We start from the raw sequence: 19,569 nt of genomic DNA on the forward strand, positions 1-19,569 counted from the left end.
TTGGAAATTGTGAGTTGTTAACAAGCAACCATTACTTGTAACTTAAATCATGCATGACTTTTGCTTTGTCTTAACTTGTTTTTCTGAGTGATTTTCTTTTGTGCATGTTACTTGAGAAACTTAAGAGAGGAAAAGATGGAGAACTTGTAAAGTAAACAAGAGATTGGAGATTTCCTAAACTAAAGGTGGAAGTGTAAACTTATATGTGTGAGAGCTATTATTATAAGTGTTGAACGGGTCATTGTGAGAAGAAAAAGGAAATTTGTTGAGAACGTATATATGCACATTAAATGATGATAAAAAAAATTTGTTAGCTAATTTGTGGTTAAGTATTTTTCCTTGAGAGTCAAGTTTGTCACATGACCCAATTTCCACGAGTTCTCACAAACAAAACAAAGTTATTACTACTAATAGAACATAGTACTTTCTATATTTGATAATTAAATATAAATAACTCACCTACTCTATGGCATGTACCTAGTTTCCAACCTATAATTAATTTTATGTTTCAACAAGTCTTTTGTACAATTGATCACATGGTTAACAACCATATGGTCACGCTCGTGAAAGATAAATTTATTATATTAAGACATAAGTATTTCCTTCAATTTAATTATATAAGTAATTTTGAATTACTGTAAGTAACTCCAGAAAGTTGTAAATAATCCTAAAAAAATTATAAGTAACACTTAATATATATATTACTTTCTTCTTCCCTTAATAGATTTTTCATTTCTAATTTGAGCACTATTCATTAGTAAAGAAAATCCTTAAAAGAAATTTCTAATATATAAGAAGATCTAAATTCAAACATAGTCATGTGAGATCTCATTTGATTCGTCTCATTGTGCGTTAGGAAAATCAAACTTTTATAGTTTTTACTAATTTGTAATTGAAGATATAACGATAAAAACATGCATGGTAACATGCATTGGAGAAATGCGAAATCTATTGGGAATAAAGGGAGTAATAAGTAATATCTAAGACAAATAACCCCAACAGGGGACATAATTATAAGTAAACCGTACCATGTGAGTGAGTAACCCCAATAATTATTAGTCACCTCTATTTTAATAACTAATTACCTCTAAATACAATACTGAATCTTATATATGGATTGGCCATATAAGATTTTAGTGTTTATATATATGTTTACCTAGGTTTGTTAAACGTCATTTATATCACTATATGTATCGAGAATATATACATAAATATATATACATATATAGGATTGGGTTCTAGTGAGAACTCTCTTATGATGAGAACCGTGAGAACCACTTAAAATGAGTAAAAACTTGCTAAAATGAACAAAAAAAAAACAAATGAGCAGAAACATAAAATGAGTAGAAAATATTAAGTTATCAAAAAAGTAAAATGTACAAAAATATAAAAGAAGAAAAACGTAAAATGAGCATAAAAAAGTTCAAAGAGAAAAAAAAGTAAAATGAGCAAAACGTAAAATGAGCAAAAACGTTGATAAATGAGCACAAAATTGTTAAATGAGAAAAATCATAAAATAAGTGAAACAAAAAATTAGCAAAAATGAGCGGTTCTCACGATTCTCACCATAAGGGTGATTCTCATATGAACTTAAACATATATATATATATATATATATATATATATATATATATATATATATATATATATATATATATATATATATAATATGAGTTCATGTGAGAATGCATACTTAGATAAGAAATGAGAATGAATTTTACACGATATAACTTTTATGAATAAGTGATGTAACTCTAATGAAAAAGTGATGTAACTCCAAAAAAAAGAATATTAGATAAAAAAATCAATTTTTTTTTTGGGCTCAAAATTTTTAGGGGTATAACTGTAATGAACAAGTGTTGTAACTCTAATCCAATCGTATGGTTGAGATTCGTTCTCATTTCTCATGTAAGGAACATTCTCATGTGATCTTGTCCCTACTACCTCTGTTTTTTTAGTTGCAACGATTAGACATTTTCCCTCTCTACTTTATGTCAAATCGTTGCAACTAAAAAAAAAAACAGAGGTAGTATATTGTCCTTTTACATTTTCTGTAAGTTCTAAATTAAAATGGTGGTATTGTGTTAATGGTAATAGTTGGACACACACAAAAATTACCCAACTTTAAAATAGATTTATGTTCATACTAATTGTCTATATATTAAAAGGCTCATCATGCACTGTTTGATTATAACTTATGTTAGGAAAGAGAAAATTAATGCAATTTGCTGAAAGTGATCATCAATGTTTTAGAGTTATATAGCAGAATACTTATCAGGCCTAGGAACCATGCTCAAATTTCGCTTTTTTTCCCATGTTTTGAGTCACAAGAATCTACCCTCGTGCTCTTTTCGAGTTGAGTCGGATTCGGTCCACTAGCTAAATTAAACATGATCACCTCTAAATAAGCTTGATCTAGTACTTGAAAGTAAGGGAAATATGAGAATTAAGCACCTTAATTAAGAAGGTTCGACTTTGTGACCTCAATATCATTAGGTAAATCTCTTACTACTTACACCAAACCTTGCTTGCTACAATTAAAATGTATATGAATCCAGAACACATAATATTAGAGGTATTATTAATAGCAAAATTCCTTACATAAAAACTAATGCTACCATATGGCTCTATTTTGATTCAATTGTCCAATTTATCTCATGTCATATGTTAGCTGTAGCCTATATGTGTTGACAATTAAAATATACAACTACTATTACAAGACACAACCTCACTAAATTTATGTATGTATCAGCACAATGTTGCTTGTATCTATCTATATATAATTATGTATAGATATTTGTACAACATATGACACTTATTTTTAAACTTGAAGAAAAAAATTAAGCAATTTTGCCCTCTGATATATAATTAATACTCCTATCTAATTGGCCAGAAGACCTTCTATAAATAATAAGACATTTTATTTGATCAGTTTGAGATTATAAGTTGATCTTGATCAACAGGATGAGATTCGAATTCCACTAGGACTTCCTTCAACTTCTTGTTGCTAATTCTCTGTTGAATCATTTTTCCGTCCTCTTGGAAGCTGTCCATGCAAAAAACTAGCCAAGTTAGATAATTATATTTACTATGCACCCAATTCGTTCCCCCCTTTTGCTAGTTTAATTTCTTGCGTTGAATGATAGAGAGAATTTTTATCATACATTCGAGTGTACCATGTTCATAATACACCTAGGCCTATTTTTTTGCTCATCAGAGCTCCAAATGAGCAAATGAACAAAAAAGTAGCCGCATGGTACACCCAGATATATATATATATATGATAAAAGCATTCTTGAATACAAGTGATTTATGGGTAATTGTGAGTTATTCTCCAAAACTTATATATTCAGTAGCATTTTTGTAATAAAAAAAAATTCTATGTATTTAAAATGACTGAATATATAGTTAATAAAGTGGTATTTTCAAAAAAAAACGTATATATTAAGTCATAAATATTGAATATATAATTGCAAACTTGAGATATATTTTACTTGGTTTATTGAAGAGATTAATTGGGTAGCTCTTAATTTTTTAGTGTAAAGAGCCACAAGGGCAAATGACATAGACGGGATCTAATCCCAAGGTACCACCTTCAAGGACTTTAATTAAATAAACTAGTTACTCCCTTCATTTCAAAATATAAGGTATGCGCGATGTTCGAGATTGAACTTTAACCGTTAATTACTCTAAATGGGTGTTAATAGAAAATTTTTAAAATTAATATTACTATAGTATTTTTCAAGACGAATCCAACGGTATAGTTTTTATAATTTTGTTTTATCGTATTTGAGAGATATTTGTGGTCAAATAAATTTTCGTAAAGCGTGAATGCCTTATATTTTGAAACAGATGAAGTAATGTTTATACTTTCTCTAGTAAAACCCTAGGAGGGAGGAGGTAGTATGTATATACCTTTGGGCTTGTACTGATGCTGAGGGCATTAAGATCTTAGCAAGCTTAATCGCATTTTCTGGGCGATTAATGACATTATTAAAGCATAAGTAGCGTCCATAAGTGGAAATATCTTCAAAGACATGAATGTGAGCATCCAACAAGAAGTTCAAATCAACAGTCACTAATACTCCATCTTGGTACATCTCAGCTGCTCCTTTCAAGTAAGGGTGTCTTATGGAGAGATCACTGCCCACTAATAATCCAGCGTTAATTGTCACCATACTAATCTCACGGTCCATTGCCAACGCCCATGCACTCTTCTCTGCTAGTGTCTTTGATAATGCATGCCACAACTAATATCACACATACATAAATTTCAAATTAGTCTTATATATTCTCTTGGTCACATAATTATTAGTACTTCTACTGTTTTTTTTTTTGTCAAAATTATGTATATTGGACATCACAAGTTGTGATGAAATTAAGGAAAAGTAATATATAATAGATTACTTATTCTTAGTATCATCTTACCTTAAATTTTCGACAAAAGCCTACATCACTCCAATGTCTCTCATCAAGTTCTGATGACATTGCTTTACGATCTTCTCTCCATAGGATGGTGGTTGCTGATGATGTAAAAATGACTTTGTCGATCATGTCCATTTGTGCACATGCTTCTAACACATTTTGTGCTGCTCTTACTTCTATATCCGCTGTATATTCCTAAAATTTGTATAAAAAAAAATTAATTTGTTGCAAGAGGACAAACATAAAATTCAACTTAGACTTTAATATAAACATAATGATATATTTGCATTTAGTAGTACTAGGATTTTTCTTTAGCATTGACCATAAAGCAAACAGTATAGAGAAAATTCAAGACTGAACTAGCAATATAGTGAAGACCATTGACCAACACCAATGACCTTAAGAGTGAGGTTTCCAAACGCCCATAGTAGACCTCCATCCTTAGATTATTTTAAATGGGGGCAAATTCGATAATCTTGACCCAAAATCTTGACTGACGTCATCTTGTTATCCTTTCTTCTCCTAGAATTCCACAATTTGGTGCTTAGGCATGTATTTCCACAGTAAATGCCATATAAATTGCGATATTATCTGGACATGGACAACTTCTTTTTTTCCGCAAATGATCTGGACTTGGACAACTAAAAAGTTCCACTCTTAAAAGTTCACTAGAAATGTATGTAGACTAAATGTTATTTAAGTGCATAACAATTTTGACTTTATAATACTATAACTGTATAACTCACTATGTACTCAAATGACATATGGATGTATGAGAGAAATATTCAACTAACTTATTACGTACTTTTTCCGTTCTATAATAAGTAAAACACTTATTATTTTAGAACATTTCAAAATAAGTGAAACATATCTTGAATGGAGAAAAGAAAGTGACAAAATAACAATAGTATCCATCATAAACTTGTGTGGTTTGCTTTTCTCTCTTCTCCTTTTGATAATGAAAAGGGTATTTTATGATTTTTTAACTGTTGAAAGTGATGTTTATTAAATCTTGTGCTGAATCCCTATGTTTCACTTATTATGGAACGGAGAAAGTATATATTAACAAGAATTTATATGGCCTTATACATAATCACTAAATCATAATGTTAATAATAATCATTTTGGTTTTGAGACGGTTTATTCATATAATTCAGAAGGTGAGAGACTTCTAAGGGCCTGTTCTCCCCATTTTATTTTCAGTCTAGCTCAATTTAATTTAGTTCAATTCAGTTCAACTTTGAGACAATACTTTTACTCTCACATATCACTATTCATTTCAGTTCAGTTCAGTTCAGTTCAATTCAATTCAACTGTTTTATGCCGAAGAGAACAACCAAGAGCTATTTTACAATTTGATAGATTTTATTTCTTTTGCTTTTTGGTATATAGGAACTAGGAAGTCATAGGAAAAATAACATAAATAAATCAACTTAGTTTCAGGCGATAGACCTCGTATTCAAGACTTTAATAGTATAATAGAGGCAATTACTTTTAGAAGTGGGTCTCATTAAAACTAAGAATCAATTGGCTTTCTTTCACCAATGAACAATGGAATTCAATTGCAAAAATATGGTTTCATACTCCAAGTCTCCACTATATATGCAACTCAACCTACACAAGTTTGGTTAATTCACATGTCGTAACGCAGTAAGCTAAGTTAAGCCACATAGAAGATGATTGGTAGATCATTTACACAATAAAAATGCATTGAAGAGGGAAAAATTAAAGCATGAAATATGGTTGATTTCAATTTATTGCTCACTCTACCTAATGAGTCGGCAATAGCTGGAAATGGTTGTTTAAAGCTTTTTCAAATCCAGCAGTAGCAAAAGTATAGGGGTACTATCTATTTATTATACATATATGTGATTTTAGTAAACTTTGTTTTCCCTTTCACCCATTTATTTGGCTAACCATTTAAATTGTGTTGCTTGCAACTCTCCTCCACTTTTCCACCCATATTTAAGGAGGCATAAGGCTAATATATACTTCAATCAATTTCGATGATAAATTGCATGATGAAAATTGTTCTCTAAACTATAAGAGATTTGCTTTTAATAACCGTTAAGTAATAAAATTATGAAAATTTACACTTTATGGAATCTTGTATGTAACACTTCAAAATAATTTTACCATTAAATATAGAAAAAGTACACTTTCTCCGTTTCATAATACTCGCCACACTTTGCAATTCACGGACTTTCAAACAATTTTTGGAGAAGAGAGAGAGGTAGAGAGTAAAAAGAAAAGGAATCCATATGAGAGGAGAGAGATAGAGAGAGTTTATTGCCCAAAATAAAAGTGTAGCAAGTCATGTGAAACTTCTCACAATGAAAAGTGTAGCAAGTATTATGAAACTAGGGGTGAAAGTTATTCGGATAAAATCCAAAATACAATCCAATCCAATCCAAATTAGTAATTCGGATCGGATTCGAACTGTGTTCGGATTGAGAATTTTTGAAAAATTGGATTTTCGGATCGGATTGGATTGAGGGTAATTGGATCCAAAAATCCAATATAACCGAATAGTAATATGCCTTGTATTATGTATCTGGATTGGGCTTAAGTGCTTAACTGATTTTTTATTATAAAAAAACCTACTCCATAGTCCAATACACATAGAACTTCAATCATTCCCCTAAAGCACTAACTGCACTTAATTCCTCATTCCTAAATCTACTAGGTTGCTGTTGTGCTTAATTTATTTCATCGAAAAATTAATGTTTTTAAAAAATCGGATTTTCGGATCGGATCCAATCTAGAGTATGAAATTTCGGATTGGATTGGATCGGATTCAAACCCTAATTGGTTTGGATTCGGATTGAAAAATTGAAATCCAAATTTTATTCGGATCGGATTGGATTAGGCCCTAATCCAAACCGCACACCGAACTTTCACCCCTATATGAAACGGATGAAGTATATACTTTTAGCCTCAAAGGTCAAAGCCCTTGAGATATGTTTCGCAGTTTCCTGAGGAAAACAATGACTTGTTCTTTGTAGACATTAAAGAGCATCATAATTGGCAAACAAAAAGGCAAAAAAATCCTTTCCCACTTTAATTTTCCTTTATTTTGTATATTCCCCCCTCAAACAATTATCATGTGTAACTTGTAACAGTTTACTCCATACATATTTAATTGTCATGATACCAAAAATTAGATCTTACCTTCGATGCAACTTATGTGATGTGGTCATATCAAATATCACTATCTATCTCTAGCCCCTCTCTTCATATCTATGAGGACCTTTGAGGACAAGTGTTTCTCTTACACTATTTACCCAAAAAAATTTACGCTTATCTACCGAAGTAATACTCCTACCATATAAAACTAACTAGAGATCATGGGTTATGCCATTAGTTTTAATGCGTATTACTAAATTAAGCTGAGCTATTATTAATAAACTAGTTTTTAGATCCAGGTTATGCTCCAGGTAATTATAGTATTTATTTGTAAGTATAACACTAAACATTATTTGATTTGGTGGTTAAGATTTTAACATATAAGCTTGAGATCATGGGATCAAATCTTATAAAATACTCCCGTCCTCTATTAGTTTACCCCTTTCTTTGGAGCACATTTGCCGAGATACTAATTTGAACCTTAATATCTCTAATTTTTGATAATCAAAAATTACAAAAAGTTGATATTTGGATAATACACATTGAGACGAATCCAACAAGATCTCACATGACTATATTTTTCCTTAAATACAAATCACAAGAGATAGTCAAAGTCATGTATGTGAATAGTGTTAAAAGTCAAAAGGGGTAAACTAATAAAAGACGGAGGGAGTACATTCTATTTTATTTATTTTATTATATGTGCGTTTGCAAGTAAAAACTCTAAGTGATAGCGTCATGTGACATAACTCCTCGTTTAAGAACAACGTCACGTGGCGTAGCTCCTTGCTTAAGAACGTCTTTAATATATTAGTATAGATGAAACTTACATCATATTCAGGTTGATCATGGGGAAGTTGAAATTTGTAAAACAAAGCAGAGCAACCCTTCAAAGCTTCAAGTATAGTTTGATAATCAAAAAGATCACAATCAAATATCTTCAACCTATCTTTTCCATGATCATCACATAACCCCTTTAGTCCTTTTACTTCACCTACATATATACACAACAATAATCAAACAACAAATTATAACTATATATCTACTTTCAACTTCATCATACAATCAATCTTATAAGTTATTGTCGATTGCTATTAGTACTTTTAAGTAAATAAAAGACGCACCATGGGGTTGAACAGCAGCATGAACAATGTAACCTCTCTGAAGAAGCCGTCTAACGAGGTTCAAACCAAGGGAACCAGAAGCATCCATTACACATACTGTATTTGAAATAGGAATATAAGATGCAGGTGCCATTTTTGGACTAACCAATTAATCAAATAATTAGATATAGAGAAGGAAGGATTAAAGGGCTGTTAATCACTTTTGTTGTATGTTGGATAAATATATAGGAACGTATGTGTATGTGTGTGTGTATATATAGCTCCAAAACTAGGAATAAAAATATTATAATGAAAGAATGTAGAAAGAGAGAAGTTGGTTTAACATGAAACAGAGACTAGTATGCAGATATATATATATATATATAAATATATATAGAAGTAGATAGTAGAAAATTGTGGAGAGGAAGAAAGGAAGAGCTGGCATTCAAAGAGTGTGGGTGGTCATATATGTAATCTAGTAAGTTATGATTAAGTAGTGACGACGGAGGTGGTTGTTAGAAGTGAGAGAGAGAGATGATGTGAGCCGTGAGGGAAATTAATGAATTGAAAGTGAGTTTTTATTAGGGGAAAACTAACACATCTATCTTAGGTTGAAAATTCAGCTCATTTTGAATACCCAGGGAAAAGAGAAGTTTGAAATACCAAGTTTGAAATTGTGATGTGTGAATTTTACATAGATTATATTCTTATACACCATCTGTTTCAAATGTAGTACATGTTTCTATTTTGGAAGTCAAATTTTAAAAACATGGACCAAATACTCACAATAATGTATACAAAAAAAATATACTCATGTGGGGTTTTGTTAGATTCGCCACAATGTGTATATTCATAATATCAACTTTTTATATTTTCTACTAATATGAAATAGAAGATATTGTAGGTCAAAGGTAAGCCTTGAAAACTGTGCAAAAAGAAACAGGAACCATATTTTGGGACGGATGGGGTATAATTCAAATGATGGCCTAGTTGTATTGAGAGGTCCTAAGATTAAGTCTAACCTCTTGTAAGAGGGATTTCTAATCCCTCCTCTTTCTTACAAGGAATTTCAATTTACTTAAAAAAAATTCAAAAATATCTCATAATTTTTATAGTGTCTCTTTGAATTTTCATTTTCAAAATTAGTATATCCTTTAATCCTCATAATACCCCGTTCGTTACAGTTGTTTCACTTTGTATCTTGACACTATACACATTCACCACTTTGACCATTGCTTATGCATTATGCATGCAGAAAGATTTAGTCATATATATCGATCATGTAGGATCTTCATTATTTGATTAATTTGACTATATAGTTTCATAAAATCAGCCTTTTATTATAATGTTCACAGATTATAAGTAAATGACATTAACACTTGTAGTTTTATCTGCGGTTTTTTTCACCAAATATCCCTGACAAAAAAATTTATTATTCATCAAATACCCCAATTTTTTTCACAATTCACCAGATACCCCTAACTTTTAAAAATATTCACTAGATACCCCAAATTTTTTAAAAAAAGACAAATAATGTCCTTAATGACTAACAACGGTTAACTTCGTTAGTCATTAGTGTTAATTAACCCTAAAAAACTCTAATTAATCTAAAAATCCTAAAAACCTAACTAACCCTAACCCCCCTCTCTCTCCCCTAACCCACCACCCCCAACAATCCCACCCCCACCAGCTACAAGCCCCCTCCCCTGCAGCTCCCCCTCCCCACCACCCCCAGCAGACCACATCCCCTCCTCCATCCCTCATCACCCCCGCCAATCCCTTCCCCTCCCCTGGCAGCCAGCACCACCACCCCTCCCCCATCCCTGTGCACCTAACCCTTGCAACTCTAACCCCCACCCTCCCCCACCCCTATGCGCCTAACCCTCGCAACCCTAGACCCCACCCCCGTGCGCCTAACCCTCGCAACCCTAACCCCCACCCCTCCCCCACCCTCGCGCTCTCCTTTCATTTTGGATGACGACTGCGGGATCTTGAACTGCAGGTGCTGCCATTTTTGTAAACCCTTGAATGCAGATAAACAACGATCAAACAAAACGAAGAAGATGTGCGTGAAAATTATGCTGAAAAATAAAAACGTGGAGATCGGAAAAAAAATTTTAGCGATTTGAAGAGAATACCTGATGTTAGTAGTGAGTGAGTGATGATCGAAGGAAGTTGAGGAGAGAGAAAAATGGAGTTAAAGACATGATTATTTGGGGGTTCAAGAAGAGGGATTTTCTCTCTCCTCGCCGCGAGAATGAAGGTTGTTAGGGTTTAGTGGAGGTGGAGGAGGGAGGAAGTTGCGGCGGCGGAGTGAGAGAGTAAGCGAGGGGAGGGGGGATGCTGAAAAAGGAAGGGGGCTGATGGGGCTGGTGGTGGGGTGGTGGGCTAGGGGCTGGGGCTGGTGGGGCTGGGGTTGTTAGAGGGTTGTGAGTTAGGGGAGAGAGAGGGTTAGGGTTAGTTAGGGTTAGGATTAGTTAGGGTTAATTAGGTTGACTTAGGGTTAATTAGATTGACTTAAGGCTAATTAGGTTGACTTAGGGCAAACATGTAAATAAACACTAACGGAGACTAACGTCCGTCAACTTTTGGGGGTATCTGGTGAATATTTTTAAAAGTTATGGGCATCTGGTGAATTTTGAAAAAAAGTTGGGGTATTTGGTGAATAAATTTTTTTGTCAGAGGTATTTGGTGAAATATACGTTTTATCTATATAAATGTAAGAAGCCAAAATGTATATATTTTTTTAGAAACGGGGCCACGGGGGAGTATGTATTTTCTAAGCTAAAATATAGGAATTTTTGAAGGAAGATTGCGATTCAAATAGACCTTCTTTGACACGTGATTAAAATTATATGGGTGGTAGTGAATAATTTTAATTTCTAATATAAAGTATGAAATTCATAAGATAGTGTATGTGTAACGACTGGTATGATTTGTTTTAGTTACCGATGGGTGAGATGGATAAAGTTTAACTAGAGATGGCCACTGGTGTGCGTGCTGGATGGGCCAATTTGTGGGCCCTAGTGGGCCAGGCTGAGATTTCAAAGTCTAGGACCGGACCGTGAAATTCACGGTTTGGGTGGGCTGGTCTACGGGCTGAAAAATCTTAGCCCACACGGGTTTGTTACCGATTTTCACGATTTCTGGACCTAGCGGGCTGGCAGACTAACGAGCCAACATGAATTTTTTTTTTCAAAGTTATATAATCATTTATTATTGTTACATAAAACCTTTAATATTAATTAAAATATATACAATTATTAATATTAATGAATAATTTCATAATTTTTGAATTTGATTGAATTATAATATATGCAATTTGATTAAAATATATACAATTTGATTAAAATATACAATTTGGTTGAATAATTACTTGGACTGGGTTGGTTAATTTCATGGGCTGAGTTGGACCGTTTTCGTGGACTGGCCTAAGCGATTTTTAATAGCGGGTTTTCGTGGGTTAGTCTCAAAAAATCTAGTCCACGATCCACCCACTAATTTAAGGTTCGAGCTGGAGTGGAGCGGACTTTTCACGGGCTCATCCCACACTGCCCAAGAGGCGGACTGGGTTGAATTGTCCCGCACTATTGGCCATCAATAACTTTAACCCGTGTAGATGCAATGATGCATGTAATCCCGTATCACTAATTTCATGAATTTTATAGTGAAAGTAGAGTAGTTACTAGTGAGATGGAGATGGGCCGAGGGGAGTTGGGAGGAGAAAGTAATTACTAAACAAAGTGGGGTTATCAGTTACTACTACGACTACGAGTTAAGCTGAATCCAAGGGAAAGAGGGAGTTTGGTAGAAATGTGTGCTTTTGAGAGGCGCCACACACACAAGAAACCAAGCATTCCAGATAATCCAGACTTCCAGTGATACTTGGTGTAGGGACCGCTTTTATAGAGAGGCAGGGACAACCAACCCAGCTAGTGGAAGTCCAACATTTGTTGGGCGGTTGTAGAGTCTAGCCACTTTGCTTTCTCCTTATTTGGTAAATTAATATGCTAGAAGTATATTTTCATTGCTTAATTTTTGCTTTTTTAAGTTTTTCTATATACTCATCCTTTCTTTTTCTTTTTTTACGTAAACAAAATTTGCGTTAATTAAAAATCGAGATTACAAGCTCGAAAAAGACCACACAAAGGATAAATGGAAACTAATCAAACACTAAACTGAGAGTTATTAGCTCTCACAAACCATATAAGGTAAAACCAACAAGTAGTAAAAAATGCCTTAGAGAGAGAAACTCTCCCTTCTCTCTAGGAACACTGTTCCATTGCTTTTCCTTTCGACGTTTTCGTTGTAGCCATGGCAAGAGGAAGAGCTAAGAAGAGTGCTCAAAAAGGAAAGGGGAAGAAGACTGGACCTTCATCGTCGCCGGTGAATAAAACGAAATCTGTAGATGAGGTAACTGGAGTAGAAGCGATTAAAATCCCTAACCCAGCTGAAAGTAGTGAGAAATTAGCTGGAAATATGGTGCGAGAAAATGTGGAGGAGGTATTAATGTCGAGTATAGATGATACAATACATAAATCCATAGAGAAAAGAACGCTTACAGAATGGCTAAATGTTATGAAAAGTGCAGAAAAACCAGCGACTGCGCCTAGACTATCCTGGGCTCAGAGGGTGGAGAATGAAGCAATGGAGGCAGGACTGACAAATAGCTTGAACAAGGTAAAAGATCCTTCTATAATCTCAATAGAACTTGATGATATACAGGAGGAGATAGAATATTGGATGTCTGCTGTTGTGTGTTATGTCTTAGGTGCTAATCCACCTATTTCTGTTATGGAAGGGTATTTCAAAAGGATATGGGGGAAACATGGGATTGATAAAATAGCAGTTATGGGGAAAGGAATCTTCCTTGTGAGATTCTCTACAACTGAAGCAAGTTTAAAGGTGATGAATGAAGGATTTCAGTTTTTTGATCAAAAACCGGTGATTGTGAAGTTATGGGACCCTAATATGGAAATAAACAAGGCAGCTGTTGAATTGGTTCCTATTTGGGTCAAGTTCCCAGGACTACCTTTTAAGTACTGGGGAGAGAAGAGCTTGTTCAAGATTGTAAGACAGATAGGGAAAGCAGTGAAAATGGATGATGCAACTAAAGCTAAGGATAGACTAAGCTATGCAAGGGTTATGATAGAGGTTGGACTTCAGGGTCTCTTACCAGAATCCATCCAGTTCTATAATGAACATGGGGTCTTAGTGACTCAACTTGTGGAGTATGAGTGGAGGCCAGTTCAGTGTGGCAAGTGTAAGGGATTTGGGCATGAAACTGAGAAGTGTAAGAAGGGAGAAGGTAATAAAAGGTGGGTGAAAAAGACCTCACAAGTTCCAGATCAGGAGGGGTTCATTAAAGTCATTGCTAATAGAGGAGCTAATGAAGCTAACAGAGTTGAAATTCCAGTTCACAATACATTTCTGCCTTTGGAGGAGGAGGTAGAGATTGAGAAAGGGGAGAATGGTGTGGAAGAGCATGCCAGTGTAGTTCATGAGGCTATAGAAGTTGTGCCTGGGAGTGGTGGAAAGAGTAGCCAGAAGGGTTCCCAAGGTGAGAATGGTGATAGCAATAAGAGTAAAGTGCAGAGAGGGGAGCCCTCTAATCATAATGGATAATATTATGACTTGGAATATAAGAGGTCTAAACAGGAAAACAAAACAAATTGAGATTAGAAATTTCATTGCTAATCACAATGTTAAACTGTTTAGTCTCTTAGAAACCAGAGTGAAGCCTCACAACCTTGGTAAAGTTTATCTTAATCTTTGCCCTGGATGGTGCTTTACTCACAATTTTCACTGTCATGCCAATGTGTAAGAAAAGTGACTTGAATGGTGCCTTGAAGGTGTTTGGTAGAATGCGTGAAGAAGGAATGACATAAGGCTAACTTTGAATGGACATATCTCTCAATCTAGAAATGATTTTGAGGTGATTCAAAGTGGAGGTGATAGCTTGTTCCGAGAGCTTTCCAACGATAGGTCATATGCCCGATTCCGATAAGAAACGAAGAAGTTATAGCTGTTTTAAGTCTCACCCGATCGGGTTGGGCGAGGGAGCCCGATCGGGCGCGCAACAAAAACGTGAAACTGGGCAGTTTGGCAGCTTGTGTTGGCTCGCCCGATGGCATCGGGCCATCTCGCCCGATCGGGCGGCAGGCCGAATTACGACACGGGCTTCGTTGCCCGATCGGGCCCGGGAGCATAATTCTTCGAGCGTTAAGCGCCCGATCGGGCGGGTCTCGCCCGATCGGGCGGCTGACCGGGTAACGCGGAAACGCGTTTTCTGAACGGGGGTATAAATATGTATTTATATCTTAGGGTTTTAGACGATGAATTAGCCTATTTTCTCTCTGTAATCTGGTTTTCCTCACATAATAAAATATTCTCTCTCTCTCTGCCGTGGATGTAGCCAAATTGGTGAACCACGTAAATCTGTTGTCTGTTTTTATCGCTTTTTGCATTCATAATTTATTTCTCTCTCACGTCCGTTATAACAAATTGGTATCAAGAGCTTTGGTGTTCGATCTGTGTGAGAAAGATGTCTGGGGTGAATGTCAAAATCGATAAATTTTCTGGGAGGAATAGTTTTAGTCTGTGGCAGATCAAGATGCGGGCTTTACTGAAGCAACAGGGGTTGTGGGCACCGTTGGCACAGAAAGCAACGGATTCAGTCACCGCTGAGATGGCCGTTCTGGAGGAGAAGGCTCATTCAACGATTATGTTGTGTCTGGAAGATGACATAATCACTGAAATCGCGGAGGAGGAAACCGCATCTGGTCTGTGGTTGAAATTAGAGAGTTTGTACATGACAAAATCTCTAACCAACAAGTTGATGATGAAACAACGTCTGTTCAGCCTGCGTATGCAGGAAGGTACGTCTCTAAGGGATCATCTAGATAAACTGAATACTATCTTGCTAGATCTAAGAAATATTGATGTTAAAGTAGATGATGAGGATGCTGCTTTAATATTGTTGGTATCTTTGCCTATATCATATGAGAATTTTGTGGATTCCTTTATTGTTGGTAAAGATAGTCTGTCGTTAGAAGAAGTAAGATCTGCTCTGCATACTAGAGAGATTCGTCATAAGGCGTCTGGTACAGGTACAGGCGATCAGGCTGCTGGAGTAGTAGCCAGTAGTAATGGACAGGAGAATTCGGGGAAAAAATCCAGGAAACCGTTTTCTAGAGGTCCTAAATCTAGTGATGTCTGTAATTACTGTAAGGAAACGGGGCATTGGAAAAGGGAGTGTCCTAAGAAAAAGAAGCAGGAGGACAAGAATGAAGGTTCTGCTGCTCTGGTAGAAACTGGAGGTGATTCTGAGGAAGATCTGGCCCTAGTAGCTAATAGCCAGTCACATTGTAGGGATGTGTGGGTTTTAGATTCTGGAGCATCTTGTCATATGTGTTCGCGCAGGGAGTGGTTTATGAACTATAAACAGGTTGATGGAAGTGTTACTATGGCCAACAGTGAGGTCTGTAAGACAGTTGGTATAGGGTCCATCAGAATTAGGACATGTGATGGCAAAGTCTGTACTTTGAATGATGTTAGGCATGTTCCACAAGTCACAAAGAATCTAATTTCACTTAGTCTGTTAGACAAGAAAGGGTTCAGTTACAAAGGTGAGGGTGGAGGGTTGTATGTCTACAGGGGTTCAAAGATGATTCTGAAAGGGGTTAAACGGGAGACATTGTATGTGTTACAAGGGTCTACGTTATCTGAGTCTGGGGTTGCTACATTGGTTGTTTGTGATAGTGTTGAGAAACAGGTGGAGCACAGAGGCACTCTAGGTTGGAGTGGTGGTTCACGTCAGGGAGAAATCTGTCAACACTCACAATCTGAATCTGAAATTCCGTGTTCTTCGTCATCAAAGTTGGGTCAGTCAAACTTGACTCCTGGTCAGCATGAAATCTTTGGGGACTCTCCCCAAAGGGACGGTTGTGAAGACATGGGGGGTTTTGCACTGTATGTCGGAGAGGTGAATATTTTGGGGCATCCAAGGAAGGTGTTACTTGTGCTAGGAAAGAGTATAAGAAACACATCTGTTCGAATCTGATTCCACAGGGTAAGTTCAAAGGTTGCTTGGACTTACAAGTTGTTCGTGATTGTTAGTTGCCCTCTTGGGGCAATTCTGGGGTCCTTAGGGACTAATCTGGTCTGGTTGTCTGTTGGGACAAATCTGGTGTAGGGGGATTCTGGCGTTGTGATCAATGCATCTGTTTTCTGGCTTATTGTGAGAGGATTCAAGTCAAGGTGGAGATTTGTAAGAAAAGTGACTTGAATGGTGCCTTGAAGGTGTTTGGTAGAATGCGTGAAGAAGGAATGACATAAGGCTAACTTTGAATGGACATATCTCTCAATCTAGAAATGATTTTGAGGTGATTCAAAGTGGAGGTGATAGCTTGTTCCGAGAGCTTTCCAACGATAGGTCATATGCCCGATTCCGATAAGAAACGAAGAAGTTATAGCTGTTTTAAGTCTCGCCCGATCGGGTTGGGCGAGGGAGCCCGATCGGGCGCGCAACAAAAACGTGAAACTGGGCAGTTTGGCAGCTTGTGTTGGCTCGCCCGATGGCATCGGGCCATCTCGCCCGATCGGGCGGCAGGCCGAATTACGACACGGGCTTCGTTGCCCGATCGGGCCCGGGAGCATAATTCTTCGAGCGTTAAGCGCCCGATCGGGCGGGTCTCGCCCGATCGGGCGGCTGACCGGGTAACGCGGAAACGCGTTTTCTGAACGGGGGTATAAATATGTATTTATATCTTAGGGTTTTAGACGATGAATTAGCCTATTTTCTCTCTGTAATCTTTTTCCTCACATAATAAAATATTCTCTCTCTCTCTGCCGTGGATGTAGCCAAATTGGTGAACCACGTAAATCTGTTGTCTGTTTTTATCGCTTTTTGCATTCATAATTTGTTTCTCTCTCACGTCCGTTATAACACAATGGAAGGATTATAGTTGGGTGGTGTCCTACAGCATTTTCTGTCAATGTGGTGCAGGTTAACAGTCAATTCATTCACTGTCTGGTTAAACCTAGGAATGGAGTGGAGTTTGGATGTACGTTTGTTTATGGTTTTAATGAAGTGAGCAGTAGAATGGAGTTGTGGGATGGTTTAAGAGCTATTTATAGCTCTGCTGATAGGCCTTGGGTGTTACTTGGTGATTTCAATGCTCTAAGTAACACTGAGGACAGAGTTGGTTCTATGGTGAGAGAAAATGAAATTAGGCCCATGTTGGAGTGTTTAACCTATTGCCAATTGCTGGATGTGAAAGCTACAGGGAGGCATTTTACTTGGAACAACAAACAAGAAGGACACATGAGGGTGCTTTCTAGAATTGACAGAGTATTAGCAAGTCAGGAGTGGATTGATGAATTTCAGCAAGCTGAAGTTACTTTCTTACCAGAAGGGGACTATGACCACACTCCTATGGTTTTAAAAGTGTATCCTGAGATGCAATGCAAGAAACCATTTCGATTTATGAACATGTGGTGTAATCACAAAGCTACAAGTGAGATTGTAAGGCAGATCTGGCAACAGTCTATCAGGGGCTGTGCTATGTATAGGGTCATGCAGAGACTTAGTAGAGTCAAGCTGGATTTAAAGAAGATGAATAAGGAAGGTTTTGGGGATGTAGAAGCTAACCTGATCAATGCCAGACAGCAGCTGTTTAAGGTGCAAGAGGAGTTGCATCTAAATGTGAATGACAGTAGAATGGCCACTAGAGAGAAACTAGCCCAAGAGGAATTGCACAGGGCTAAGAGTAATCACCAGTCTTATCTTAGACAAAAGTCTAAAATTACATGGCTCAGCAAGGGGATGAGAATACTAGGGTTTTTTACAGGCTCTGAAGACCAGGCAAGTACCATAATAAAGTGCACACCATTCAAGGGATGCGTGGGGATTGGGTCAAACCATGAACAAGTTGAGAAGGCATTCCTAGAATACTACAAAGATCTCTTCTCTTGCAAAGAGCAGAAGCAGAAAGTATTTCCTATGCTCATGAATAAAGGAAAGCTGTTAAATGAGCAGCACTATCAGATCATCAATGCAGCTATTACAAGGGAAGATGTGAAGAGGGTAATGTACAGTATTCCAGATGAGAAGTCACCAGGGGCGATGGCTTCAACAGCAAGTTCTTCAAACATTGCTGGGAGATTGTAGGTAATGAAGTCACTGATGCTATATTAGACTTCTTTAGGACAGGGAAATTATTGAGAGTGATTAATATCACTACTCTTACAATGATTCCTAAAACTAAATGCCCTGAGAATGTTGCTGATTTTCGTCCTATAGCTTGCTGTAATACAATATACAAATGTATTACGAAGCTGATAAGTGAAAAACTTAATAAAATACTTCCTGATATCATCTCTGATAGTCAGGGTGCATTTGTAGCTGGAAGAAGCATCTTGCACAATGTGCTCATTTTCCAGGATCTTCTCAAATGGTATAATAGGAAAGCTACTAGGCCAAGCTGCATGATGAAAATCGATTTAAAAAAGGCCTATGACACAGTGAGTTGGGATTTTATAAAGCAAATGCTGGAAGGAATTGGGTGCCCTAGTTTTTTTGTGGAATTGATAATGGTGTGTGTTACTACACCCACTTTTTCTATTATGCTGAATGGGTCTTTGAATGGTTTTTTTGGAGCTCAAAGGGGCCTTAGACAAGGGGACCCTATGTCTCCCTTGTTATTTGCTCTTGGGATGGACTACCTTGCAAGAATTCTTAGGTTTGTGCAAGAGCAGGAAGGATTTAAATATCATGTCCACTGTAAACAAATGGAACTCACGCACCTTTGTTTTGCAGATGATTTACTACTCTTTCTATCAGGTGATTTCAGATCTATTTATACATTGTTGCAAGGTTTCCAAATGTTCTCTAATGCTTCAGGGCTTGAAGTGA

The 19,569-nt window shown here is 36.4% G+C and overlaps 2 protein-coding genes across 2 annotated transcripts; one reads left to right on the forward strand and one right to left on the reverse strand.

Moving 5' to 3' along the window:
• Nucleotides 1-2,551: 2,551 nt before the first annotated feature.
• On the reverse strand, nucleotides 2,552-9,092 carry LOC104908171 (cinnamoyl-CoA reductase-like SNL6). The gene is made up of 5 exons (XM_010697254.4): nucleotides 8,676-9,092; nucleotides 8,382-8,545; nucleotides 4,429-4,620; nucleotides 3,916-4,250; nucleotides 2,552-3,046 (listed from the first exon to the last, which is right to left on the reverse strand). Exons 1-5 carry the CDS (start codon nucleotides 8,806-8,808, stop codon nucleotides 2,929-2,931), a joined length of 942 nt encoding a protein of 313 aa, XP_010695556.2. The 5' UTR covers nucleotides 8,809-9,092; the 3' UTR covers nucleotides 2,552-2,928.
• Nucleotides 9,093-16,320: 7,228 nt separating this feature from the next.
• On the forward strand, nucleotides 16,321-18,825 carry LOC130591356 (uncharacterized). Its single transcript, XM_057394642.1, has 2 exons — nucleotides 16,321-16,638; nucleotides 17,662-18,825. The coding sequence occupies exons 1-2, from the start codon at nucleotides 16,321-16,323 to the stop codon at nucleotides 18,823-18,825; spliced, it is 1,482 nt and encodes a 493-aa protein (XP_057250625.1).
• Nucleotides 18,826-19,569: the final 744 nt, after the last annotated feature.

Source organism: Beta vulgaris, chromosome 5 (genome assembly GCF_026745355.1).
Source record: "Beta vulgaris subsp. vulgaris cultivar EL10 chromosome 5, EL10.2, whole genome shotgun sequence".
Classification (NCBI taxonomy): Eukaryota; Viridiplantae; Streptophyta; class Magnoliopsida; order Caryophyllales; family Amaranthaceae; genus Beta; species Beta vulgaris.

Coding starts and splice junctions, on each gene's coding strand:
- LOC104908171 (XM_010697254.4), bottom strand. CDS start 8,808: ATGGCACCTGCATCTTATATTCCTATTTCAAATACAGTATGTGTAATG. Junction 4,621..8,381: donor ATGATCAACCTGAATATGAT/GTAAGTTTCATC, acceptor TACAAATTTTAG/GAATATACAGCGGATATAGA. Junction 4,251..4,428: donor GCTTTTGTCGAAAATTTAAG/GTAAGATGATAC, acceptor GTGTGATATTAG/TTGTGGCATGCATTATCAAA.
- LOC130591356 (XM_057394642.1), top strand. CDS start 16,321: ATGATTCTGAAAGGGGTTAAACGGGAGACATTGTATGTGTTACAAGGG. Junction 16,639..17,661: donor TTGCACTGTATGTCGGAGAG/GTGAATATTTTG, acceptor AATGTGGTGCAG/GTTAACAGTCAATTCATTCA.